The 27,591-nt window shown below is 40.6% G+C and overlaps 3 protein-coding genes across 11 annotated transcripts in view; 1 reads left to right on the top strand and 2 right to left on the bottom strand.

The window, feature by feature from the left end:
• The window catches only part of mtfr2 (mitochondrial fission regulator 2), a 5,057-nt gene extending 622 nt beyond the window's left edge, over positions 1 to 4,435 (bottom strand). Inside the window, exons 1-8 of the mRNA XM_005745579.2 lie at positions 4,272 to 4,435; positions 3,409 to 3,591; positions 3,157 to 3,261; positions 1,395 to 1,519; positions 948 to 1,156; positions 554 to 836; positions 189 to 372; positions 15 to 76 (exon numbers count right to left, since the gene is read on the bottom strand). Coding sequence (XP_005745636.1) covers positions 23 to 76; positions 189 to 372; positions 554 to 836; positions 948 to 1,156; positions 1,395 to 1,519; positions 3,157 to 3,261; positions 3,409 to 3,480 — 1,032 coding nt within the window. The 5' untranslated portion in view covers positions 3,481 to 3,591; positions 4,272 to 4,435 and the 3' untranslated portion in view covers positions 15 to 22. The remainder of the gene's footprint in view (positions 1 to 14; positions 77 to 188; positions 373 to 553; positions 837 to 947; positions 1,157 to 1,394; positions 1,520 to 3,156; positions 3,262 to 3,408; positions 3,592 to 4,271) is intronic.
• Positions 4,436 to 4,490: 55 nt separating this feature from the next.
• Positions 4,491 to 7,878, top strand: armc1l (armadillo repeat containing 1, like). Of its 2 annotated transcripts, none has more exons than XM_005745577.1 (7): positions 4,491 to 4,573; positions 5,004 to 5,175; positions 6,259 to 6,350; positions 6,566 to 6,734; positions 6,823 to 6,936; positions 7,139 to 7,213; positions 7,319 to 7,878. In XM_005745577.1, the coding sequence occupies exons 2-7, from the start codon at positions 5,023 to 5,025 to the stop codon at positions 7,511 to 7,513; spliced, it is 798 nt and encodes a 265-aa protein (XP_005745634.1). In that variant the 5' UTR covers positions 4,491 to 4,573; positions 5,004 to 5,022; the 3' UTR covers positions 7,514 to 7,878. The 2 variants fall into 2 exon arrangements, with proteins under 2 accessions (XP_005745634.1, XP_005745635.1); XM_005745578.1 differs by lacking the exon at positions 4,491 to 4,573 and adding an exon at positions 4,584 to 4,694.
• A 45-nt stretch (positions 7,879 to 7,923) lies between these two features.
• Positions 7,924 to 27,591, bottom strand: part of map7b (microtubule-associated protein 7b) — a 20,686-nt gene continuing 1,018 nt past the window's right edge. Inside the window, exons 1-20 of one of the 8 annotated variants that reach the window (XM_013913965.1) lie at positions 25,199 to 25,519; positions 20,885 to 21,055; positions 20,581 to 20,658; positions 19,869 to 20,032; positions 18,760 to 18,877; positions 18,243 to 18,344; positions 17,667 to 17,777; positions 16,439 to 16,534; positions 15,200 to 15,319; positions 13,947 to 14,119; positions 13,009 to 13,151; positions 12,641 to 12,864; positions 12,412 to 12,562; positions 12,146 to 12,317; positions 11,376 to 11,480; positions 11,239 to 11,289; positions 11,117 to 11,141; positions 10,870 to 10,996; positions 10,595 to 10,779; positions 7,925 to 9,581 (exon numbers count right to left, since the gene is read on the bottom strand). In XM_013913965.1, coding sequence (XP_013769419.1) covers positions 9,571 to 9,581; positions 10,595 to 10,779; positions 10,870 to 10,996; positions 11,117 to 11,141; positions 11,239 to 11,289; positions 11,376 to 11,480; positions 12,146 to 12,317; positions 12,412 to 12,562; positions 12,641 to 12,864; positions 13,009 to 13,151; positions 13,947 to 14,119; positions 15,200 to 15,319; positions 16,439 to 16,534; positions 17,667 to 17,777; positions 18,243 to 18,344; positions 18,760 to 18,877; positions 19,869 to 20,032; positions 20,581 to 20,658; positions 20,885 to 21,055; positions 25,199 to 25,214 — 2,343 coding nt within the window. In that variant the 5' untranslated portion in view covers positions 25,215 to 25,519 and the 3' untranslated portion in view covers positions 7,925 to 9,570. Of the gene's footprint in view, positions 9,582 to 10,594; positions 10,780 to 10,869; positions 10,997 to 11,116; positions 11,142 to 11,238; positions 11,290 to 11,375; positions 11,481 to 12,145; positions 12,318 to 12,411; positions 12,563 to 12,640; positions 12,865 to 13,008; positions 13,152 to 13,946; positions 14,120 to 15,199; positions 15,320 to 16,438; positions 16,535 to 17,666; positions 17,778 to 18,242; positions 18,345 to 18,759; positions 18,878 to 19,868; positions 20,033 to 20,580; positions 20,659 to 20,884; positions 21,056 to 25,198; positions 25,520 to 27,591 lie in introns of those variants that run through there. The other 7 variants (XM_013913962.1, XM_005745580.2, XM_013913961.1 and 4 more) reach the window with 7 other exon arrangements.

Here is a 27,591-nt window from a genome sequence, read left to right on the forward strand (position 1 = left end):
CTGTTGATGCTGATGTCACTCTTTAATGATGTAACAGGTGGCGGTGTCCCCGACTTCGCCGAGGGGGGTGAGGAACCTGCAACAGAAGAGGTGTCAGGTTAGGAACTCTCCTTCAAGCACATCATCATAGGGGATGGATAACATTTTTTAACTTCTCAAAGATCTCAGCGCATCTATGGAAAACAAACCTTAGGTGACTCAGGACTGCCGAAAGGTGAGAGCTCAAGGGAGTTCTCTTTGTCAGAGGAAGTGTTGTGGCGGAGATGGGTGAACTTTTTCTTCAGTGCTTCAGCAATAAGAGCTGCCGGGTCATTAAGCAATGCCGTACCTCCTTTACTGCGCCCCCTGTTAATTGGTGTGCCCCCTGGAGATCTGCCAAAGCAGAATGAATATGCTTTGTTAGGTTGGAGGGAAAGACTTACTTCAAATTACAGGAAAACAAGCAGGAAACACCAGGGTGCTGAACTACTACAATGAAGAAAGTATTCTGCAGCTTCAGATATAAAGTGTCACATTTTTTAATGATTAGTTTTCTCTAACTCTGCATGCTTACCTCTTCACTGAGCGCAGTTTAACATGATTTAAGTCCTTTAGAACATCCAGCATGGAGGGCATCCCTTTATTTTCAGACCTCTTGGTCCTCTGGTGACCCTTATCGAGATCTTTCTCATCCTTCCTTTCCTTTGACCCAATGAAAATGCTAGGGCAGGGAGGAGGAGGGGGTGGTGGTGGTGGAGGAGGAGGAGCCACATGGCGAGGTGTGGAGGTGAGCGCTGGAAGTGGATGGGAAAGGGAAATCCCAGGTGAGGCAGGCTCATTTGGGGATTCAACCAGACCTAAAACACGATGAAAGATAAAACAAGAAAAAAAGAAAGAAACACTCGGTTGGTGTTCTGAGAAGATGAAAGCATCTTGAAAAATGGGACAAAGACAAAGACATCGTGTACCTGAGGCTGGAGCAGCAGTAACTATCAAAGCAATCTGAGCTCGCAGTTTCAGCAGCTCACTCTCCAGCGCTGTGATCTTCTTCAGAGCTTCTGGATCAGGCGTCTGTCTTACAGGTGGCCCTCCTCTCTGAGCTCGTATGAATGCTGGTTCTGGACATCTCATCACATCTTGATTTACAGTACTTCGCCTTACTGGAGGTAAGTGGTTCCTACGGAGACCCCACATCATTCGTATATTAATTTAGTGTCTTACAGTTGTCTGGACAGAATGATCAATGCTGTCCTTTCATCTTCACAAACATAAAAAGGTAAGATTCTGTGTAAATGCAGTGACATTAATCACATCCAACAAGACTGCCTAATGAGTGAATTTGTATGTTTACTTTTATGGAGTTCAGGGTTGCAGGGAGGGTGATTTTATCTGTGCTGTGTCATTTTTGTTTTTACCTCGTTTTAGCACAGCTGTCACCCTCATCCTCAAACACCCACATGACATCAGCAAAGGAAGGGATGGCTGGTGTGCCCACAATGGGCTCGATATATTCATGGTGCCTATGGCCGAGCAAAGCGACCTGAGGAGACAAGGATAAGGAGGGATTACACGCTGTAAACGAGTACACAAGAGTCAAAGAGATTTTAAAAACACTTATGATAATATTAACTTCTTTTCATAGTGAAGCCTTGATTATATTCTATTGCAGACAAGGACAATTAGAGACAGTATGGGTGGTCATTCCTCTTATATTTCCTTAAAGCCCACCACCTTAAGCAAGAGGAAAGCTCCAGGGCTGGAAAATGAAGTCAACGCACAAGTGCCAAAAGCTGCAGTTCCTCTTTAAGATAGAAAATAAGTCTGTAGTGTGGGGACACAGACTGCTATTATTGTTATTATCAACAACATGGACAACTGTAGAATGAATGAATTAAATAGCTTTTAATTAAAAAGACTGATCAGCTGTAGAGCTGCCACGATTAGTCGACTAGTCACGATTACATCGACTATCAAAATCGTCGACGACTGATTTAATAGTCGGCGCGTCGTTTGAAGCTTTGTAAGATCGCAAAGGACGCAGGAATAAGTAGCAGGATTTAAGAGTGTAATAACGGACTGAAACAGAAGATGGCAGCACTGCATGTACAAGGATGCCAGCTGCCGTTAAACCCCGAAGAAGAAGAAGCAGCTCTGTCCCAGAATTCATAGCGCGGCCCAGCTCAGTTTCCAACAATGGCGGCAGCTAGTTAGTTTTAATGTTACTCTTATTATTCTTTCTGGGTCACAAAATAAACGTTTAACATATTTTCAGGCGAGAATGTAGCTGTGTAAACCTCAAATATCTGCTCAGTTTATCAAGACACCACATATTTTCAAAAGCGCTCCGACGTTTTCGGAGACGTCTGTTACCCGCTAGCTCGATAGCTAGCCGGGGGATTTGATTAGTCGACTAATCGCAAAAAATAATCGGTGACTAGTCGACTATCAAAATAATCGTTTGTGGCAGCCCTAATCAGCTGTCAACATGCCAAATGTTACATTGATCAACTGTAGGGTGACCAACCGTCCTCTTTTCCCCAGACATGTCCACTTTTCACGTTCTGTCCAGGGGGATTTTTGAGATTGATAAAAATGTCCAGGTTTTCCTATATTCCGACAGAGTACCCATGTGTGCTGCTGCTTAGTGAGTTGTTCTGCGCTTACACACGGGACAGACAGCGCACAGCAACGCGCGTAATAATGTTTAAAACGTCCCAAAGCGCAAATGGATCTTTTCAGACGAACTGCAGTACTGGTACCGACCCAGTACTGGTAATTTTTCTTATGCAGATGAGGCATTATTTCTGTACCATTATTTAATTCAAGTTTTTTTTTGCACTTGTTGACTTGTAAAAGCCTATATGACATAGTTTACAATTCACAATTCATTAACTGCACAGAGAAGGCATCGTTTAAATATGTTACATATGTTTCTTTAAGCAAGTTCTTCATGACTGAGCCAAGTGTCCTCTTTGTTGGAAATCAAAATGTGGTCACCCTAATCAGCTGCAGCTCTTGATTGTTTTATGCATGTACAAGAGAAATGTATTATTTTCAAATAGCCATTTGTGTTGTATATTATATGCAACCGTGCATGCAAGTGTATGTACTCATTTAGCCAGCAGTGCTGACTGGGTAAAGTCAAACATGTTTTGTAAAACACAGATTGTACAATACCTGAAACTGGACACGTGGTGTCGGTGTCAGTGGGAGATTTGATCCAATCATCCGCACAATGCTGCGATACTGACCGCACAGCGGACTATTCCACACTGGAACCAGCTAAAATGCACGATGACACAGACAAGACAGAAACATAATGTCACAACGTCAGATTTAAAAGTTCACTGATTCAAGCAACCCGCGGATACCTCAGGAGTTTGAGTATTGCAAAACAAAAGAATGACACAAGTGCGTCTGTGCACATACCACGTCTGGAGGAACACCAAAGTACTCCAGGACGATGCGCAGCACATAAAGAACATCCTCTGCTAGGGACATTGGAAGGATGTTTTCTTGCACCAGCTGATGACTGCAAAGCTCTGCTTTCTGCTGAGTGTCTTGGTGGGAGGCCAACACAGAAAGGATGGGTCTAAGTCACATGCTTGAAACCTGAAACAAAACAACAAGAACAAAAAACCCAAAAATAACACATACGTAAAGTAAGATAATGCCTCACAGTAAAAATCACATATGAAACCAACAAACAAATAATGGTTCAAATATTGATACTAGGAAAATAATAACAATAATGATGATAATGACTATAGTAATCTGATAATCTGTGACCACCGATTCCTTCATCTGCCACTTCTCTGCAGAGGAAACACCACGACTCTCAAACCTATAGACTTACAGAGTTTAAAATATAACGAATGCATAGGTTTGTATTGATAACAAAGTAGCTTCAGACAGTTAGAGTTAAACATTGGAATTGTCAAGGTCAGAAAAACGTTAAACCCATACGAGAATGACCAGGACACAACCCACAACAGCAAAATGAAAGTAAGTGCAGCCAACGGTCGGTTGCTGCCATCACTGATGCTCAGAGACAAATGTCGGTCTCTACAACTGGATGTTGATTCGGCAGCAATCTCTCAGTGTACCAGCACACTGGAGAGAGCATGGCTGACTTTAGGTGTAAGTTACACAGTGTCCTGCCGTTCTGAGCAGTGGGGGCAGAGAGGCACCGCAGTGGAAAAGCTGCGTGGATCATCAAAATTAACGTGCATGACACCTCCGGGATTTTACACGATAAAAAGAAAAAAAAACAAACATATAGTCGCACTTACCGTCAAAACGTGAATTAGCAGCTACATTTCTCCCAAGCCATGCTCCCAGACGATACTGTAAACTAAATGATATTCACCGAGAATCTGCAGCTTCCCTTTTGTCGCTCACGCGTTCAGATTAAAAGGAGTCTGTAAAGTCAAATAACGCTGCAGCAGCGAGACGTCTTCTGGTTGGCTGTGGATACAGAAGTAGTAAGAGCAGCCAATAGGGGTGGGCGACTTTGCGGCGTAAGCGGAGGCTAGTCGACCAATCGGGTGATTGCACCAAATTTGTATTTGTGCACGAGCTGCTTCTGCCCTGGGTAAGAAACATTTAGCTACAAAACTACAGTTTAATTATAACTGTGATATATTTTAATAGAATAGCAGTTAAAGTGATTCCCCGATATCTGGTTATGAAGATGGAGCGAAAAAAGAGGAAATGTATTTTTTGTTAAGTTTATTTAACCTTTTCTCCTAAAGTAGTTAGCTAGCTTCTTTGGCTAGCCACATTCTCAACGGCAGCGTAGCTGCTTGACTTGTTAACATTAATACGGCCTGTATGATTGACAATGTTGGTAGTTTTGAAACATTCATTAGGAATTGTAGTATGACCTCACACCGGACAGTTTTGGGATAGGAAAAGCTATTTAACAGCCGCACGTCTTTTACCTAACACTCTTAAGTAGATATTTTGTCCACCACATGCCAAACGTTGAGAATGACTAACTCCTTTGTAAATGTTTTTCACAGTCCGATAAAGTTGTTAAAGATGATGGATGCACTGTCGGTGGTGAGTCAGCTCCGGGACTTGGCTTCTGAGCCCCAGAACCGCGACGTGATAGTCCAGGATCAGGGCTGTCTCCCTGGGTTGGTTCTCTTCCTGGACCACCAGAACCCAGATGTCCTTTTTGCAACTCTACAGGTATGTTATTGGACGGGATTCAGATTATTTCTGAATTTCAATTAGTTACATAGTTTTAATAACATTAGGTTGCTTTCTGTTTTTAAGAGAGAGACCAGTGAAGGTGAAAGCTTTCATCATTGGGTCAAGGCTGGGCTGGAGCCTATCCAGCTGTCATAAGACTAAAGGCAGGGTACACCGTGGACATATCTATTGTGTGGCAGGACTAAACAACAGCCAATTTAGAATTGCCTATTAATTAGAACCCTAATTAGATGTAGGATTTGTAAGACAGAATATTTGGAGATTTAGAAGTCTGATATTTCAATATAGCAAGCACTTTTCTTTCTTTCAAACACACACAATGTTATGGGCAGCTGTTTGTTAACTTCTTTACGCTCTACTTCAGCTCTGCTCAGATCCGACTGGCTCCTGTTTGTGATATTCCAAAGATTATATTCCCTGTTAACATATTGCTAAAAGGCAACTTTCCTTTTAGCAGAGTGCCATCTAATGGACAAACTGCTGTTTTACATTTTCATTTTTAAATGGCAGTGCATCAGCAAATAGCTAATGCAAACTCTACACAGAACGTGACAGATGGATTTGAACCTAGGACCTTCTAGCTGTGAGATGTGGCGCTAATCACTACACCGCTGTGCATCATTTAAAAGACATATTTTCCATGTTTTCCAGTCTTATTACCAATTAAAGAAGGTTTTTAAAGCTCATAATGTAATTTTTACAGTGGTTGATCTTCCTAATTCAGCCCTCTCAGGGATTTGTCTCCTCATGGTCCTAAAGAAGGAATCTTTGATGTGTTATGTGAAGGTTTAAACCCCCACACTGTGAGCCTTTCTGAAAGCAAAACATAAATGTGATTACTTAGAGGTGACCCATCCATGCCTATTAAGTATACTTGCTTAATTCCTTGGGGGAGAAAAGTCTCCTGTAATCTATATTATGTGCAGGTTATATTAAGCATGTGAAATGGGTGATATGATACTTAATCTAAAGTTGATGTGCACTGATAATACCACTGTTGTGTCGCTGAACTGTAAGCATGGCTGTATATAAATCCCTTCTGTGCTATTTTGTCCTCAGACCCTACGTTACTTGGCTGAGTTATCTACCAACATCCCCACCATGAAGAATGAACTGGGTATGATGGTGAGCTTGGAGAATCTTTTGGCAAGGTGACACACCCATGGTTACTTTTACCTGTGGATGAACACATTATTTCATTTGCATTTTAATGTGGCTATGTAAAATTTACAGTGATACTTGGCTGCTTTTTCAATGCATAAATTCTGTGCCGTTTTTTTGCATAATAACATAGTTATAAGTTTGTAATGAAGGTGAGTGTTCACACCTCCAAAGCACATGATTAAATATAACCTTCTCCATACAGAGATGGTCTCTCTGTTGATATCACCTCTTTGGCCAAGGAGGTTTACGATATTCTCAATGCACCTGCTAATCCTCCGCCTGAGAGAAAGAAGAAACCCCAGTTCTTTCTCAATTCTTCCAACAAGAAGGCCAAGTCCATCACTCTGCACATACAGGGCTTGGACAGCTCTGTAAGTCGACTGCTTTTTACATACAGTTCATTTATGTAGCTGTTATAATCGCCAGTAAGTTTAATTATGTAATCTCTGTGTCATTAAGCATCGAGGTTTGTGCGAGGAAGCTCTTCTGAAGGTCAAAGGAGTGATAAGCTTCACTTTCCAAATGGCATCCAAGAGATGTACTGTTCGCATCCGTTCAGACCTGCCCACTGAGGTAACAAGCAAAGACAAACATTTACAACCCAACATTTTACCAACAAAGTTGGGATGCTGTGTAAAATGAAAATAAAGTCAAGTAAAACCACATTTTATTCACAATAGAACATATCAAATGTTTAAAATTAGAAATTGTACCATTTTTAAGAAAAGGTAATTTTTCATTAACCTCACACTCTTCCCTGATGTCCCATTTGCAGAGTCTGGCAACAGCCATCGCTGGCACTAAGGTGTTGTCAGCCCAACAAGTGATAAAGAATGAGGCAGGAGAAGAGGTGCTTGGATACTTGAATATACTTTCAGTAAAGAATATTAGGATATGGAAGTGTAAGTTAAAGTTTAACTATGAATTTGTTTTTTTAAAATAACATTGTCTTCAGGTTTATATTCCTTTGAAATCATCTGGAGTGGATGTGCCTCAAAACTCAGCCCTGCCAGATTACCTCCCAGAAGAAGAGGAGAGCCCTGTGAGGGAGGTCGATCGAGCAATTTCCCGCACCACAGCCAAGGAAGATTCCAGCGGTAGCTGGCTCAACGCTGCTGCCAGTTTCCTCACAAAAACATTTTACTGGTGAATCAGTCACAGGGAGGTGCTTTTAAGACTCATTCCGGTGTATTTAACTTGGATGGACATTACTTGTTGTGAGAAACCACAGGTCTGAGTCCTGGCTTCTACTGTATAATCAGCATTTCAGTTCTTGTGAGACGATCAACAGATTTTGGGCTAGATCTCTTTTATTGTTTGAGCTGACTGGAAACTAAAATGCTTGAATCATCCGTCCTCATTCAGTGTAAATATTTCTTTCAGATCTGTTTTTAAAATTTCCATTTCCTCCTAAAATGTACAGAAACCGTTTACAATCCTGACTGCTTCTTTCTGTCCTGTTTTTAATTGTTGCTGGTTTATGCTACAGAATACAAATGTTGTGCTGTCACTGTACTCTGTTCTGTTTTCTTTCTTGGCTAAAGAGTTTGAAAAACAATAAGGTAAAATTACTGAATAGGTAACCAGTTCAAAAAGTTTTATTCATTTGAAGCAGTACAGCTGCAGCAGTTGTAGAGATTTTACTTTTACAATGATTCAGAGAGCTCACCTCATGCTTCCTCTGAAGTAAAGGGCTATATTCAAATCTTTGTGGTAGTAATAAAATATACATTTTTACATTTATAGCATCAAATATATAACAGCATGCCATGTGTACTGCTGGTAATGTCCTGCAGTACATAATCAAGACAAGTTTATTCTTTAGTGGTACTGTTAGACAGTGCTCAAGTCTGAGGACCCTAATGCAGATCATTTGTAGGAGCTGAGTGAAAATGAAGTGTAATGGACTGCTTCTAGAAATTTAGTAATTTCCACCTTTTGTCTTGCTATAGTGAGAAGTGGTATGAATTATAACTGCGTGACACAAATATTTGATTCATAGTGAATTCAAAAAAAGCCACTGGGGAGTTTGGGCAAAGGGCCAAAGCGATTGAGCTCATGAAGCAAAGTCACATCATTCCTTCTACACTATGTTAAGGCCAAGGAATGTCATAATTAGCAGCATCTGTCAAATCCTTGGAAACAAATCCGATTATTTTAACAATAACATCAGTAAATTCATTCAATCCAGTTTGGATTTACTTGGCCAAAAAAGTGGCTTACAGGCAGTGACAGGATGTAGAATAGGTGCAACTGTGACAGGGTTAAAATGTGAATGAATGAAAGGGCATAACTTAATAATGAAGCACGTTTTTGTAAATTTGAACATAAAGACAATGACGACAAATCATTTTATCTGTACATCAATTTGAAGAAAAATCTGAAGTTTATACCCTACATTTTCAGTTTTCAGAGGACAGTATGTTCATTTTTGTCATTATTAAACCTAAAGTCATAATACTCCAGCACCTGTTCCACCCCAGTAATAACCTAGTTTAAACACTGTAGAAACAGCAAAGTATATTACATGACATATCTTTTTTGCATTAGTCTTAATACAACTTCATGCACTGATATCATTCCTGGAGCACACTTTATTTCTCACATTTCTGCAGAAATATTACCTTGTGAGAACCATAAGGTTCCAGTTAGAGACAAAAATTCATAAATGAAGCTAGATTGGGGCCTGAGCTAAAGTCCCATCGCTGATCACAATCTGTCTACAGAAAAATAGTTCAAAAACGTTCAAGTATCACAGCTGCTGACTGACAGCTGATCTTAGTTTTTACATCTTTGTCAGTTTCTCATTCGCGCTCTCAATCACGCACATCACAAGACTATACACACTCAATGCCTCAATGCCCTGCTGTGATTTCAGGACATTCATTTAAGAATCAGGGAAACCTGTGGCTATACACAGAACATACATGATGACCAAGTGTAATCATGTTCAGATACAGAAAAACAAGCTTTGCCCCACAGAGTGCAGGATGAGGGAAGAGTAATCTCTCTCAGTGATGCCCTTGCAAGATGTTTGGAGACACCATCTTTGGGAACAGTGCTCTTCTGTCACAGGAGAGGAAGAAAGGAAGAATCTAGTGCTGAGAGTTGTCCTACTGATTCAGTCCAACAGCTCTGTACTTCACCTCTCTGTTTGACCTCTCCTTCATGTCTGTGGGTGTGGAATCGTCATGTTGCATCAGGGCATCAGGCAACATCTGCAAATCAAAGGTACAAAGAATTTAAAGCACAGGACATATATTTTCTTTATTCACTTCCTTGTAAATAAAATATGGTCTTTCAACTTGCAATGCTTGAGCTACTATATTGAAAGTGCAATACTAAGTCTTCATAATCTGAATGAGCTTCTTGGTATGAAACAAAAATGAATAAAACAAAAACAAACAGAAAAACAGAGCAGCCTGTAGCAGCGATGAAGCCATGTGAGAAACTTGTGGAGGACTGCACCAATAAGCTGTACTCAGGTCTGCTCAATCAATTCTGTACCAATAGCTTATTGGTGTCCTGGTTTCTCTTAAGCCTAATGGGAAAATTAATTGGTCAGTGATGCTCGAAACAGTTCTTCTTCTTGTTAACTTTTTTTTTAATTTAAAAAAAGGTGAATATCTTCAGAAGCTTATTGGTGCTCTCCACAAATGTCCCAGTTTCTCATTTGACCCCATGGGAAAATTACACCTCTACTTCAACATAACTGCTTAGATACTTTGAAAGTCCACAGTGATGTCTCTGTACATGCTTTCATTTACAAGAATTGATTGAAGAGTCATTCTGTAAGACTAGAGTTACACATAAAGAAGAAATATTTGAGAAGATGCATCCCGCCCAGGATGTCCCGTCCCAGTCTGTAAGACACCCTCATCTTTCAAAGTCCAGCAAAAATTAAATAACTCGATTTTTTGGTAAAATGTGATGCCTCAATCCGAGATACCCCCGATGACATCATTTTGACACTGCTGAGGTTTCTTTCATAGAGCTTGCAAAGAGCCCACCAGAGCCTCAGAAGACTGTCACAAAATTTATAGAGGACATTATTCATCAAGTCAGGTTTGTAAAGACAAGATGCGCACACACACCAAGAAGTGACCAGAATGAATGACAGTCTCTGTAATTTTATCAAAAGGAAACTAAGGGAGGAAGAAGAAGGGGGTGGGAAGTAATGGGATATAAATGTAGGAACTAGTGGCTAATCAGAGAGTGGATGCCTTCTCACCTGCTCCCTGCTGGGCTGATATATCGTCTACTCTGCTTAGAGGTTTCAGTAGACCATTCTCTGAGAAGGCTAGGACAGGAACTCTGTTGTCCTCCTGCTGTTGCTGTTGCTCCTCCTCTCCTTCAGGAGGAGACAACCTGGAATGTGAAGGCAGTACAAGCACCTCTTCAAACTCCCCATTCTCCCTAAAAACCAAAACAAAACAAAAAAACAGTGTCAGACCTGATGACATCACAAGCAGTATGGCTGTTGTATATCATGGCTGTTGACTGTACCTCTGGTCAGGATGGCTCAGTGCTGTGGTGTTGGGGTTTGGGGTGGGATCTGGTTGGCTTAAGTTGCCGTTACTATTGTGTCTTGGCGTCTCAGTTGCTGCTGACGCAGCAGGAGAGGTCGGGTTCACTGATGGTGAAAGAAAATCAATCTGGTGTCAGGAACAACAACTGCAGAGGATATGTTTTGACGACAATCTGAAAGATATATTACTGCAAAAGTAATTATAAAAATGGTATATTAAATTACCTGCATTGTCTCCATTTCTGACCTTCTGGTGATGAAATGAAAAAAAGGAATTAATACTCAAAGATTGTTCAGTTGGATAGTTGTTACACTTTTGTTTACTCCATTTTCCCTCTGGTCTTTACCTTTTCAGTTGTCTCTGAACGCCGTGTTCTCTTCATGATCTCCTCAAGACGCTGGAGGGTTAGAAAAAAAGGAAAAATGCTTTAATGTACACTGTACCTTGCAATTTATGCGTGTTTATAATGTGAGGTCACGTTACCTTCTTTCTCTCCAGTCGTTCAGCCTCCTCTTTCTGGAAGTGCCTCTCTCTCTCCTGCCTCAGTCGCTCTGCCTCCTCTCTCTGTCGAGCCTCTTCCTCCTCTTTCTAATGTACACAAAAGCATTTCATCTTATTAATAGGTCCATAGTGCTCCAACGTGTTCTCGCCCTCGAGTGTGTAGCAGGCATATCACAGATATACACAGGATGTACTCTCGCATTAAAGCCTGGATGCACCTGGAGCTGCAATGATGGGCTCTCAGATATAAGAGGTCTGTTTTAAAGAGCTTCAAAGTGTGATTTAGGAGGCTGGAATTGGGGCGAATACATAAGCAGTACATTTTTCTTTTGCCTGGAAAGTACAGTTTATGTTCCCTTTGAGAGTTTAGGGCAGCAGAATATATTTGGTTAGGTTTAAAAACAGACTTTTCCCTTTTGACAACATTAACCCTGCACATTGAAAAATTGTGATTCCTGCCAATCAGTGCCCTTACATTGCCAAGAAGCCTTTTACAAGCATCCATATGAAGTTTGGGAGTGAGACGTGCCTTGTAATTTGCCATAACCTGGCGCATCACTGTAGTTATGCTAAAGAGAACATCTGTGTGTCTCTCTGCATCACCATCAGGTCTGTATTTGACACCCCGGGAATGAGAACAGGCTGAAAGTTCCAACAGCAGACCTGCTGATTTTTGTAGTTAGCTCAAAATGCCATTTGTGACAACCACATAAAAACAAAACAAGTCAACATAAACATCTGTAATCTCAGACCTGTTTCTGTAGTCTCTCTGCCTCTTCTCGCTCTTTCCGAAGTCTTTCTTCCTCTGCCTTTCTCTCCTCTTCCTCCTCCTTCTTCCTCCTCTCCTCGGCCTGGCGCTGAGCCTCCTCTTCTCTCCTTGCTCTCTCCTCTGCCTTTCGGCGAGCCAACTCCTCCTTTGCTAATCTGGTGAGACACAACCAAGTCAAAAATGATGCAGCCTTTCAGCACTACACACTCCCTCTCATGCACATGCTCACACACAGCCCAGCCTGCACACCTTGCCTGCTCCTCTTGTCGCCTGCGCTCTTCTTCCTCCCTCTCTCTCTGCTCGCGGGCCAGCCGTCGTTTCTCGGCCAGGATACGACTCGCCTCCTCCGGGTCTGTGGTGCCCGCTGAAGGCTTGTGAGCTGGTGGACTGCTTACACTCTCTAGAAGGCATCATAAAAGTTATGCTGACCAGTGTAATAAACTGTAGCTGTGAAACAGGTGAGAGATTCATAACTCACCGCTGGTTGCCGTTTGCTCATTCGAGCTCTTGTTCTGACCCAGTGGCTGAGGTCGAGGCTGAGGAGGGCTGAGGACCTGCTCATCATCCTCCTCTCCTCTGGGTGTTGAAGGGTGGGAACTCTCAGGTGTGATCCTGACAGGACGAAGATTTCCAGGATCTTCTGCCCCTGGAGACTTTAGTAACTTGGGGGTTGGAGGTCGCCCCACTGGTTTCTGTGGAAGTCTGTGAGCAAAGGAAGTATATATATATTTTAAAAAAAAGCAACAATCCAACAAAACAACAAAAATAACTGCCACATTACATTTCAAATAAAACTCAATTTCAGCTCCAAATATTCCCCATTTATCAAATGTAATATCCACTGACCTGCCAGAAGAGGGTGCTGTCACTTTACCGCTCTTTTTGATTGGGGAAGAGGAGCGCTTGCTTGGGGGCAATGAGAGAACAGGAGCAAGTGGAAGTGTCAGGTTGCTCCATGACTTCCTGACACTGTCACGGTCTTTTTGCCGCTGTTGGTTCAGGAGATACGGTAAAAACAAAAGACAACATGCACGAGTCAAAACAGGCAGTTTTTTTAAAACACCACCAAGTAAGGACCCAGGGAAGCAAACAACACATTATCATCAAAACTGCTCTTCCAGAAAAATGTCCTTTAATGCAACACAAAGGTAACTGGATGGTTTAGAAGGTGCCCTATAGATAGTAGCCACACAATATGATGACGAGTAACAGGATTAGGCTTAGATTACCTCTGGCACCAAACTCAGAAACAAAAAAGAAAAAACAAAACACACTTAACAGGTCACAAAATGAAAAACAGTCTTTTTAATTTGGAGAAAAAAAATAAAAATAAAATCACACTGCATCCATTATCTGTACATTCTCACTGACCTTGTATGAATGACACACCAGCGGTATTCTGGAGTGGGTGAGAGTTATCAGTTCACATGCACAGTGATATGTTAGTGTGTGGGATGCACGGCATACAAGGGGCCTTCTTTCTAAGATCTTAACGGCATAATAAGCTGTCACGAAGCAGATGAACAGTGGATGCAAGTGTGTGTGATGACAGATACTCTAATCTATTGTTTATATTGTTTGATCAGAAACATAATCAATTTGAAAATGACAAAGTTGAAGAAGTAGAAGAATTAAATGTTACTCGGTGCTTGAAAAAAATGATTTAAAAAAAATGATTTATGTCAACACGTTCTGTAATATCAGTAGCAGGAAATAATGATGAGTTGCTTTTTGTTCACAAATATTATTTCCCAGATATTTTGTCATGAGCTGATGAAATCTACCTGTGTTGTTCCGGTTGTCCTCCTGCGCGGGGTGTTTAAAGACGAGGAAGCTGCGTCCCTGCTGAGGTTCCTCTCCTGGCTGCGACAGTGAGGCAGTGGCTGTGCCTGCAGGGCCTTGAAGGACATTGAGCCCATGGGGTGGCAGGACACTGAGCGAGGACACACAGGCATGGCTAGGGTGATGTATAAGGTGGGAGTATACAGTGTTTTTGAAGAAGGTATTGATTGGGGTAGTGTGAGAATTGGTAGGACACCAATAAGTGTTGGATAAAATGGATCACAGAGGAAAAAAGATCAGGAAACAAAGACAGGAATGAGAAGGAATCAAGATGAATAATAAATAAATAAATAAATAAAAAAGGAAAGCCATGGGTTGAAGAAGCCAGCGCAGGATTGAGAGGAATGAGGAGAATATTTATGGTAGGAACAGAGAAGAAAGAAAGAAAGAAAGTATTAGTGCTACTAAAAAGTGCAAACAGCTGCGAATGTACTGCAACCATCACCTGGCACTGTCTGACAAAGACTGTCTATGTGATACAAAATAAGGATTTGGTTGGTTGATTAGGGTTAGTAAAAAAACGTAACACAATACGCTTAAAGATATTTAGATCAGGAATGGTTTGCCAAACCATTACTTGCTATAAAGTGTCCCAGTGTTGGAAGCATTTCTACTTTGTCACCCAGTTAGAACAAACTATAGCTATCCACACAATAGACCCAAAACCATACAAAGCAAGCAAGCACACAGAAACAAAAACATCTAAATACATGTAAGAAATGCTCTTCACCAGCTGAAGATGATGCTGAATGTATCAAAGAGGGCAGAATAGAAAAGAGTGAGTGAATTCAAGTAGTTCACCTAGAAGTTATTTCTTTCCCTTAATGTAAACAATGATGGAACACACACAAATGATCTAAAACTCCCTGCTGCTGTGACAAGGCATGGCATCAGTAGAGGAAGATTTCCTGAACAGATCACTTTATTTGTTTTGGGGGACGTATGTGCATGTGTGTCTGTGTGCATGAGCTTTGGGTGCCTGACACACGCTGTTAAAGGAAGTTTCAGACAGTGTAATGCTTTAAGTCCAGGCAAATCAGATTAGCATCCGAAACTGCTTGGGTCAAGAGACCAAGCATAAAAGAGTATATATACTCTTTTTAATAAAACCTCTGCCTTAGATCAAGAGAATCTTGATCTAAAGAGCCAAAGGGCTTTAAATGTTTTGTTTTATAAAATCAGTGTTGCGTGTTACCTGATTGGTCTCCTGACAGACTCACTGCACTGCGGCTGCGGGCCAGGTAGGAGTGTGTTGGCTGCTGCAGGCGGTTCACCATGTTGCTCTCCCATGGCGTCAGTGGAAGGCGGCGCAGTCCTGAACACACGCATGTGACATGTGAGCTTTGATAAGAGCTACAAATACAAACTACCCACTTATTTGCCTAAGCAAACAATCAAAGCAGATTATAAATTATACATATTTACTGCATTTTCCCCCTTTCCCAACACTATCAAGCATTGCAGGTTAGAAATAAAGTGAATTTGTAAGCATGCACAGACTGCCGTGCCACACCTACACCTTCATGCATCTGTTTAATTATGAGAGGCAGCAAACACCGTGGTATGAAGAGCAAACAAAAGGGCAAAGACAAACAGTGCAAGATAAAAGGACACATAGCATTTTTAAGAAAATGATCTTCAAGAAATTTCAATTTATCTGGGAAATCATTCAAGCAAAAAGCTTTCAGTTTACCTCAGGTAGTTCGGAGAAAAAGGCTATTTTAATTAATTAATCTCCACGGCAACCTGATAAGTAAGCCAATTAAAGGAGATCCGGCACAGTACGAGACAAAACGTGCAGTGCTTTGCAGGTGTCAGCATGCAGGTCAAAGATACATCTGGGCTGAAAACTGTAGTAATAAATGGGTTTTTACATTTCTATTACTTTATATATAAAAACATTCATGTTTGAGAGTTTTTTAGAATTCACTGAGTGATGCTTCACAGTGCCTCAGTGTGCGGTGTCTTCTGATAATATAATAATGGGAACAAGAGCATAATTATAATTTTATGACTAATGTGGGTGCCAATTTTACAGCCAGGATAAAAACAGCATACAGTGTTCCCACAAAAACAAAAAGATTATCCTACTGAGGATTAGAGAAAGGGGTCACGTTAGAGGGGGGGTAGAAAAAAATCTTGATCCCTCAGATGAAATGCACAAATGCCAACACGTGTGCGCTGGACTGTGGGCATTTGTTTCAATAATCATAATGTATATTTATACATAAAAGGATATTAGATCAGCTTGTCATGTCATGGTAGGCTCTCCAAATCAAAGTTTCTCTTGTCAGAATATTACATTTAAAATTTTACACTGACAAATTTCTACAAAAGTAACAGATTATTTTACAGTTTCCAGCCCAAGATCTTTTTTGTTGCTTGCAACATAGTCGGAACAGTATAAGAGACCAAAAAAATTTCCACAAGAAACCTGTGTTTTTCTGTTGGCTGGTCTTTCCCTGATGCAGGTGGGGTTTGGACTGAGCTTTGTTTATGACAGGGGAGGAGACTGTTCTCATCTGTAAGCCTGTCAGCAGCATACAAACATCAAATGATGCATGACCCGATGGTTAGACTTCAACAATGACTTCAGTAAAAGCTCAAACTCGGAAATTTGCTTATTTGCTTTCTTGCTGATTACTTCATGCAAGGATTCATTTAGGTCTAACATCTGAAAAACAGACCAAGTCAGCAGTTTGTTAGCTTAGCTTAGCATTAGGCAAATTTTTTATTTAGTGTTTTTCAGTTTTATTGTTCTTTTTGTCTTCATTTTAATCAAATAACTTCCTATTTTACTTTGTTCATATTTCACACCGTCTTGGGCCTGTTTAATGGTTTCTGTTTTGAAGTGTAGCTTTATTGTAAATTTGGGAAAAATTCACCTAAAAAGTATGTGTGTCCAATTAAAGGTTATTGACGTTTTTAGGTTATTTCATAAGAAAGAAATGATAAAGTACTCATAAATATACATTATATAATAAATATACAAATATACATTCATTATTATTCATTATCTTCCAAAAAATTGATGCATTCTCAGAAACTTAGAATTAATCCATTTAAAATATACCGGGCCAGCCATTGATTTGTGGAACCCTTCATGTTTCCCCACCATATTTGAATACAGTGACCGAGAAGGACACCTCCCTTCTGACTAATCACGCTTTACCTATCTGGCTGGAGACCGACCACATATGTAGTATGGCAAAGGCAGAAGAGAAGTTGCAGACATTCATGCCATGGAAGGACATTGGAGGAATATGAAAACAGAATTCTTCTGACATCTAGCAGTGAAAATTTTTCTGCATTGTAATAATATTTCATCTTCTCCTGTTAAGAGTGTTATCTGATTTAAGTTTGGATTCTGGTGTTTCTCTTCCATTCTTTAACTAAGCTATGTTAACTCTCTGATGGATTTAGCATCATATTAACTAAATGGGAATGACACGCTACACAATACATAGTTATAACATAAAAAGTGTGTTTCAGTCACATAAACATCCCAAATCGAATTAACTAATCACAATAAAACAATGAGTGCTTTACAGCCTGTCACAAGAGACTACTTCATAACAATGGCAAATTATACAAGATGGAGTCAAAAGCTGACCATTGCCAGTGGATGTAATGAACTGTATTTGTGTGTGTATATTTATTACCTCGATCTGGTGAGTGCAGGAGTGTGGCAGAGGAGCAAGAGAGGCGCTTGGTAATGACAGGGTCTGTATGCTTGGATAAATTCATTGTGGACACTGAGCGCCTATCAGCATCTAGAATACAAAAAAAACAAACAAAAAAAAAACATGACAAATGCATATCAGTTTTATATTGAATTGGTGAAATTTAAGGAGAGAAAAAGGGGAAGAAAGAGAGCTGAAGTCAGTCATCTCTCTGGGTTTCTCTATTTTGGTTAATTCAGGTTAGGTATGAAAAACTACCAACTTGTTGCTAAGACAGGAAAGACATTTAAAAACAGATTAGTGCTAAATGGGTCTTATGTCCTCTAAAATAAAACTAAAATGGCTTGAGTAAATGATCCTGTGCCTGGGGATATAACTTTACGTCACACGTGAACTGCTACATGCGAGTGAAATAGCAAAACTACATGTCGTGCCATTCACACTGGCCTACATGAAAACTAAAGAGAATGAGCTAACACAGTGCTGAACAGTTACAGTGCTAAAGCCAGCGTTCTAACGCCAGCCAGCTAACCCACACAGTGCTTTTATATTCACATTGGGATGTCATTCCGTATCTGTAGTAGAGACTGAAAGCACTCTGCATGTGCTCCAGTCCAGCAAGGTCGAGTGGATAGAGGAAAGCTGACTCGACAAAACCTGGGCCAGGAGGGGAAAGGACAATGGCAGAGAAAACAAAGAGTGTAGAGCAGGTAGAGAGCGAGCCGAGAGTGGGAGGGAGAGAGAGAGAGTAAGTCAGGGAGAGAGAGAGAGTTTGAATTTGAGAGCAAAGGGGGGGAGAGAAAGAGAGAGAGGCAGAGAAGGGTGTGAATATGCAGTAACAACAGAGGGCAGCGGATCTGAAAAGTTCAAATATAAACATGGCAGAACAATACTGACACGCAGAGGCAGGCAGACATATTTATACAAGAGAGGCACTGACAGAGACACGCATCAGGTGTATGAGCACCAATGCAGAGGGAGAAAAAATGGCTGTACAACTGACTATGTCTATGGTGTGTTGTGCTGTGTGTTAACAGGTATTGTGTTATATATGTGATATATGTAAGAGTACCAGCTGTTGTGCAGGGAGTGTTTGTCTGCAGAGTTCCTCCCCAAGACCAACGGTTGGCCTTCTGTCTGGTTTTCTGGCTCTTCTCCATAGTCCTGCGAATCACTGCCTCATGACGAGCCTACAGTCAAAACAACGAGAACATCAATGGCAAAAAAACAAACAGCCATCCGACATACCAAGTGCTAAGCAAATTCTCTCTCTTCATTTCTTCTGAATGAATGGAGTGCTTTGACTGCACCCAAAGTAGCAATACATGGCAGATAGAATGAAAGAAATGCCAACCTATGTGCTGGTGCTAAAGCTAATGCTGAGGAACCATAGACACTTTCTAGGCTGTAGAAATTGGAGTCCACTGAAAGTTGAGGTACGGTGGGCATCTGGTGGCCCAGTAGCAGTAGTAGTAGTTTCCCTGTTCTCCTACAGTCCCCGTTTCTAAATTTATAACGTTCCTATAAAATGAAGACTTAGATCCAAACCTAATTTCCTTCTAAGATGTAACTCTTTACTCGTTGAAAGCCTACTGAGAGTAACCATTGAAGCGGTTTGAACTGAGTGCTTTCTGTCATATTTCAGGCCTGCTTATAAAATAAAATGACTGAGTGCATCAAAAGTTAGCTACCCTTTGACATCTCAGCTATATACTGAGATGTCAAACCTCATACAGGTGAGGTTGTCAAATATCATCTTTATGGAGTAAAAAGTTAAAAACCTACTGTATCAATAGAAAAAAAAAACCTATCCAGATTTATTATTACTATTTATGCAAAGTCATCAACATGTGCTGCTACAGTGTCATGTTACAGATGAGTAACATGACACTGTAAATCAACAACTTAATTAGAACGTCAACTCGCTGTAAAGTTAATTACTGCTGGACAGGAAATCTATGACTACTTGACAGATGTGCAATTTTTCTTTACATTTTTTTTTTTTTATACGAGAAAAGGAGTGGTTAAACACACAAATACAGTATCCATGTCCCCCCATCCTCCCGGGATGGGTGTTTCAGAAAAAACTTGGAAGCAGGTGGCAGGTAAGAGGTTAGCCTTTGTGTGTTCACGAGTGTAACACTCAGGATGCACAGTTGTGAACGAGGGGAGCGTCAGTACCCTGTCTTCCTCTATTTTTTGCCGACGTTTCTCCTCCACGGCAGCCCGTCTCTTGTCCTCCTTTACCCGCTGCTCCTCCAGCTTTTTCTTTCTCTCCTCAACGTGTTTCTCATAGTGCTGCCTGGCTCGTTCCTCACGGGCCTGCCACTGGGCCTCCTTGGCAGCTGGCGCATGTAAACATGATAAACAATTTGTTTGAAAAAAGAAAACAAAAACAGGCAACTTGCACACAACACTAAAAGGCTTATAGCAGTAATGTGATGTGTCAGCTGTGGATCATATGAGAAAGCTTTAGCTCTCAACACAACGCAAACGCCTCAGCCCCCTACTTGGGACCAGAGGTGCGACCAGTGTACAACAGTGTGGAAAAAAACTCACACTTAAAACATGAATAAATAGGCAATGACTTCCTAAAAGCCATCTGTTGTATTATATTGGTTATACTGACACACACACACACACACCCTCTAATATCCAAAACACCAGCCTTTCTGAAAGCTGTCCCATGGACTGTCCCATTATGTAACACGGAATCCATGGCAACAGGCCGCCTGGCTTGAACCTAGCCTTTATGTAACAGCCAGAGAAACTGGCACTTCACCACAGCTACCAACCAAGTTCAGTCACAATATGTTGTGGGAAAGACAAAAAAAAACACCCCAAAAAAGATAACTTTTATTCTTTTCTCTGTCAAACTCACAAGAACGCTCACCATTCTGTTTTTCACGCTCCTCCCGGCGCTCACGGGCCAACCTATGTCTCTCGTCAATCTTGTTGAAGAGCAGCGAGTCTGCAGCACAAACAACAGTGAAGAATGTTAAAGGCCTGACATAAAACAGTCAATGCTGAGACACGGTACAAACTAATCTCATTAAAATATATGGTAACTGGTAAATGGCCTGCATTTGTATAGCGCTTTTACTCAGTCCTTAAGGACCCCAAAGCGCTTCACACTACATTCAGTCATTCACCCATTCACACACACATTCACACACTGTAATGTATGTGGGACTCACCTGTTTTGGTGCCAGCATTGTTACTGGGGCTGTTGCTGTTGGTGGTGCGACTAGGTGTAGGAGTGGGTGTAGGGGTCAGGCTGGGAGTGTAGGTCTGCCCAGAGCCTGCAGAGCTGGGACGGGTGGTTGAAGACACGGTGCCATCCTCTGACTTAAAGTGAGAGTACGATGCTGCAAAGAAGGACAAACAAGTGTCACATAATAAAACAACAAAAGAAGAGACAAAGTGGGAGAAAAGAGATACAGAAAAATACAAGATGATAATTGCACATTAGGAAGCACCATCAGAAAGACTTTCCACAGCTCCTCACCCAGAGCTGTAATAAATGTTTTCCCACTAAATAAAACCCATTCAACAACACTTCAACTGAACATTGTGTGTAGAACAAACTGCTGCTTAAAATAAAAATGAACATATTCAACCAAATGCTTAAGAAATAGCAGTTTACCATCAAAAAATTTCAAATGCATCAAAAATCTCTGCAGGTGGTCTCCCCAGCATTTTCAGGCTTTGCTGAGTTGCTTAACAGAAAAACAAAATGCAATAAAACAATATGCACTTCACTGTCTTCCTGCTATTCATAGATGTGGCCATGAAGTTGCAGTGTTTCCACCAAGCTCACAGCTAGGCTATTGATTAATTGCACCATAGGGTGACTCAGCGCTTTCAGGTTAGCTTCCTGGACACAGAGCGTTATACTGGCTCTGATGCAGATGAACCAGACGCATAAATTTACACGGGTAGGATTAGAAAAATTGTATACTATTAATAAATACTGTAGGTGTACTAAGCAAGCATTCAACACAGTCCTTTCCTGTGTGTGGTGATAAGAGAGAGACTCCTCAGTCTCCACAGAGACCAACCTGTCCCACAAACCCAAAGACCAAAATAAATCATCCCCCCTGACTAATCTGATAAACTGAAAAAGATGGACTCCACTTTAATTATCACAGCCATCATGCCCTATTCTACACAAGTCTCTCTATCACCTATTTCTTTTCTTTACAGAAAGAGGACAGGATGGAGTACAAGTTTCATATCTAGAGTTACAGATGGAAATCTGTGTCTCAATGAATTTTATAGTTACATAACATTAAGAGTAAACACTGAATCATTTCTCAACATCCTGGCTTTTCTGATTGACTTCATGCTACCATTTCCTTCCAGGCTTGTTTACAGTACTGTGAAAGTGTCTCATTTCTTTATATTTAGTTTCCAAGCAGCCAAACTTGTCAATTTTAAAGTGGTCTTGAAGTGGTCTTCTCCAGACTTTCTGAAGGTCTTTTAAAGTTGTTTTTTTTTTGCTTTTTTGTTTTGTGTTTTTCCACTCATGTTCACTCCAATTCTATTACCTGGTCATTTTAGAGGTTTGTGTGTCTGCCTGTTAAGGCACTTAACACTGACCTATGAATCGTTCAGTTTTAAAATCAATTTAAAGTTGTATCTTTGGCGACTTTGTTACTACCAGCTGGTAACAAAAACAGTCTGTTCCTCTTTATTTTAATCTATAAAAAATAAAAGCTCATAACAGTCTGACAGGCACAATTGAATATTTTTGCACTAATAAGGTGATTCAAAAACTGCTATTAGTCAAAAAGCTTCGCAGCTTTTTGTGCAGTGAGGACAAAAGAAGTGGCAGGCCTTAAAACAACAACAATAACAACAATGAAAAAACCTACACTAGATTAACAACAGCTGAAAATTACAAGAAAGCTTGCACAAACCTAATACTGTATTTCCATTTATGTTTGCATGTGTTCTCTTGACTCACTGCAACAATTCCCCATTTTCCTAGCAAAATGTAAGGGCATGAGGTGTGGCTTAAGAGTTCATAAAGATTTGATCAAGGACTGAGAAAAAATTGGAACCTTCTTCCTCCTAAAAGGTAAAAGAGAACATCAGTCTGAACACAAGTTCCACTAACTACTACTTTCAAATGCCCTTTTTCATTTGCAAGCTGATCAGTTTTAGTATATTAGAAACAGCTTCCTCCTTTCACTTTATTCTCACTGTACTTGGTAATTTATGATATTTTGTTTTGCAGAAAGTCTTATGAATCTAAACTGTCACTAACGTCTCCATCCAAACACCTCGAGAGGTTTTTAGGGTGAATCACAAAGACCAAGGATGTGAGGGCATAGCTGCAGACGGATTGTATGTCACAGTCTATGGAACATCTACAGAGGTGTGTACACAAGCATTCATAGGTCTGCCCTGCCTCGGGTAGACTGGCATTGGAAGTGGTTTAATATAGGCTATTGTTATGAGAGGAAAGGCTGGACTGGGCCACGTAAAAACAAGTCTGGTCTGTTTATTCTCTTCCCCTGAAATCCTTTTCCTCAAACAAAAGATTCAGTTTATTGAATGATGAGGATAATACACTGAAGTCAGATACTTAACGAGACATACGTGAATGGGCTTTTGGGTAAACAAAAAAGATGGCTTAAATGAGATGAAGTCAAGTCTGAATGAAAGGCCAGGAGCTCCTGCAAATGCATTAAAAGGCAAAGTAATGAGCCTTTTCATTTATACAAGTTGACTTCAAGTTTCATGTTGTGATGGAGTGGGCGTTTTAATGATCCGAGTGGACTACCGCACAATGAGCCAGTAGGCGACTGTCAAAGACCACAACCAGTTTCTTTAATTTGACAGCTTAAATTGATGCACTTCACTTTAATCAGCTGGGATTACTTAAAACTACATAAGAAATAACACTTCCTATAAAAGTCAAGACAAGAGAGAGACACTTTCATCCCATGTGAAATTAAATAACATTAGCAACCCGTCCAGGGTGTACCGCACCTCTCGCACCCAAACTGTAAGTAGAACAGTCATCTAAGTATGAATCTAAGTATGAAAAGATTAATAATTGGTCGGTTTAATCAATGAACCACACTCTCACAGAAATATTCAGAATACAAAGAAGAAGAGAAAAGAGGATTGCCTCTTAAACTATTAAAAAATTACTGGAATAAAGGAACTGAAATTTTGACATTAACAATGTGGCCCATTTTACACAACTTGATTTACCTCATAAATATTTACTGTAGCTCCGAGCTAGATGTCCTTCAGAGCATTTGCAGATAAAAGTAAATGGAGAACGAATGCATTCCTTCAATTCCTATACTTTGAAAAAGGTGCATGCATGTTGTACAATATAGTTACGAAAAGCAGTTAAAGCCTTTTACTTATAACAATCAGTGGAATTTGATAACCAGCCAAAATTTATCTCCACATCTCTGGTTCATACGTCTTCTCATTGTTTCCTTTGTTCAAAACATTTTTCCAGATGACGCAGTCTCATCATAACATTGGAAATCTGCACTGTCTGTGTTTTTTCAGCTGAAAATATTACAGAAAAAATACTAATATGTTGGACTTGTGCAGCTTATATCCTCTTACTGCGTCTCACAGACTCACCCATCTGTTGTAGAGGTCATAAACCGACAAACCTCAAATAACAGCGAGCATATTTGCTTGTGAGCAATAGACAGCAGCTTAACAGCCTTCACAAACACACCAAAGTCAGTTTCATGTGTGACATAATTCCACTTCCCAGTAATAAATGTCTGGCTACACTCATGTCCACCACCTTTTGCTACACTTTTATATAAGATTCTTTCATATTTTCAACCAACTGTTAACCAGGAACATAAGAATCTACACATACTAAACCTGAAGTCCTACAAAAGTCTAGATTCAAAAGATTAGGACAGATGTACAAAATATTTTGGTTTCACTCCAGCTGATGTGATTTTAAGCAATGTCTTTATGAGTATGAGTTCTTAGTGTTTAAATTCATATTAGGCTAACACATATCCTTTTGAATCTTTGGTAAATGACCTGTATTTGTATAGCGCTTTAATTAGTCCCTAAGGACCCCAGCCCATTTGAAGCCCATTTAGAAAAAAAAAGAACATGGATCATCTGAACTGACAGCAAACACCTCGTATTAAAACTGACACTATGGCAATGGTTTGATCTCAAATGAAATATTCGAGGACAAAGCCAAATCCAAAGCATACTGATGCTGGTGCTTTTGTAGTCCTGTTCATTCCCAATTAAGTACCTTGTACTAGATGAGTGTGGATTTGGCAGCAAAAGTTTAGGACACAGGTGACCCAATAGCTCAGAGGCTATGGTGCTAACCAAAAGGGCTAAAAAAAAACCCCAAACTTGCAGCTAAGTCCCATATTTCAACGCCTAGCAAACAGGACCATTGCTGCAAGTCAGTCTTGTCACTTCCTTTCTTTTGTACGCTGTTTCAATAGTTTAAATAAAGGCAAAACAAAATTCTGGGTTTAAGGCTTTACCTGGATTGTGGTTCATAATTCCAAGATTGCACCTGCTGAGCTCTTGGCAAGCATCCCACTCTGACTAGTCGAATCGGAGGACCAGAAACCACATTCCTACTTCTTGAAAGCATCTTTCACTGAAAAGAGTGACCCAATGAAATCCATGTTGCAGTGAGGTGGAGGGGGGGCAAAGAGGGCAGTCAAAAGAAATCCATCCAAAACTCAACTGTTTCCAGAATAAGAAAAAATGGGAAGTGAAAACGAGAGGGTGAGAGAAAGAGTGAGAGGTCAGCTGTGGTCGGTGTCACTGCTGCTGAGAGCCAGTGTGTGAGACAGGTTGTGGCAGCTCTCCAAACCCCATCCTTTTGTCCATGTGTATGCATGTATATTTGTGTAACAAGAGTATGTGTGTAACAGAGAGTGAGACGTGAGAGTGTCACCGTTTAATCTGCCCGCCCCTCCCTCCTTTCTGTTGCTTGCATGTATGTGTGTATGTGCATGCACGCTCCCCACCCCCAATCTATCTACATTCATTGCCAGTCAGATTAAATGGTCAGAGTTAGCGATTAATGCTCCGCTGTCCAGGCCAGCGGATAGCACGCTGTACGGCTCCTTTCCTTCCCTTCAGCCTGAGAGGATTAGCTGCTGCTAACGCTAAGCTAAACTGTAAGCCCCAACCACCAGAGGGGGAAAAAAAAAAAAGGGGGGGGGGCAGGGATGGGAGTGTTCCTTTATAGCTCTAGGAGAGGCACTCAGGCCTGGGTAACAGGTGCAAGAACGCTGGCTTCTGCTTTTTAGTACAAAAAGCTGCACTCACTGCACGCTGCAGGGCCAAGCTGCAAATCAGATCATGAGAGGAAAATTCAGTCATTTAAAACTGGAAAATTTTGAATGTTCCCATCTTCAAAAGTTTAAAAAAAAAAACTTTGTTAGTACAAATTTTTGCTCGACAAATTTTCACTGACAATAGAGCAGGGGTGTCAAACTCAAATACACAATGGGCCAAAATTCAAAACTGGAACAAAGTCGCAGGCTAACGTTAATATTTATTGAAATATATTTATTCCTCCAGATATAAGAATGAATCTTTTCTTATGGACTCAAACACGTTTTGCTGAAAAACTGAATATGGAACAAGCAAAACTTAATACTAAACAATATATATATATTAGCTGTATAATACCAGTAGGCCAGCTCTAATAGTAATTTGGTATGGCTTCGCGGGCCAAATGTAATTAGGCTGCGGGCCAAATTTGGCCAGCGGGCCAGAGTTTGACACCTATGCACTAGAGTATGCATACAAACCAATGCCCTCAAATAAAGTCATCTTGTTTACTATTAACAATCAATGGCAAATGAAAATCCACACACTTCTTATAGCTCCATCAACCATTTGACTTGTACATGAGTAATGAAGTCCATACCATTACTGAGAAATTACAGGCTAAGCTCAAAGTAGAAAGAACTATTTGAGACAAAACAAATCAGTTTAGTCTAACAGTCGTGTGTTGAATCAGTCCAATCAACAGCACCCACCATGTCTTCATAATAAAGATAACTGTGAAAAAAAGCAGCTCCTTCACAATTTCAGACTTCACAGTAAACCCAGCAGTTTTCTCTCCTTCCACCTGTTTCAATCATATCTTACATGTATGTTTGCTCCATGATGCAACTACACATCCCTCAGCATGAGAATGGTTGGATTCAAACAGGAAATGCAATTATCTAGAAATGAAACTAGCCACTTTGTCTTGTTCCTTATATATAATGTGGCATATGCATGATTTGTAGAGTCAGTCTGTAATACTACACTACTTGAAGAAAACCATCTAGCTTTGTTCTTTCTACTAAAAAACACTGGTCACAGTATCATCTCAACATTAGATAAGGCATGAAATTAAATCTAACACTATATCTTTCTGAATTGTGTGAAAAGGGAAAGCTAACGTGTGGCACATTTATGCCTGCTCCAACTGTAATAGCATCCCGACTGCTCTGCTTACTAATGCATTTAGATCACATGTACAGTGAGCCGCACCTCCATTCTCATCTGCAGTCCTTGAGTCAAGCTTGCCCTGTCAGCTGATTTTCACTCACACAAACAGTAAAACTGTGCTTCCTCATCACACCTGTCAGGCGCCTGTCTCTGGATGGCTGCGCTTCACAGTTTTAGAGGAGTTTTCCTTTGTAAAAGCAAACTGTGCACAAATCAAACAATTACTACATATCGCTAGGGGTATCAACTCCTACCTCTTTATTCAACATCATTAGCCTTGCATGTAGACACATTTGTCTTTAATGGACCACATTTTCAGATCTTTCTTTAAACTGCTGCGACTCTCTGGAGTCTGGTTAAACATCTCTGTGCCCCAAGAGCTTCTCTGCCCCAGATAATGCGCTCTCTCTCTCTC

The sequence above is a fragment of the Pundamilia nyererei genome, unplaced genomic scaffold, assembly GCF_000239375.1.
Source record: "Pundamilia nyererei isolate P.nyererei 1_Seehausen unplaced genomic scaffold, PunNye1.0 scaffold00161, whole genome shotgun sequence".
NCBI lineage: Eukaryota > Metazoa > Chordata > Actinopteri > Cichliformes > Cichlidae > Pundamilia > Pundamilia nyererei.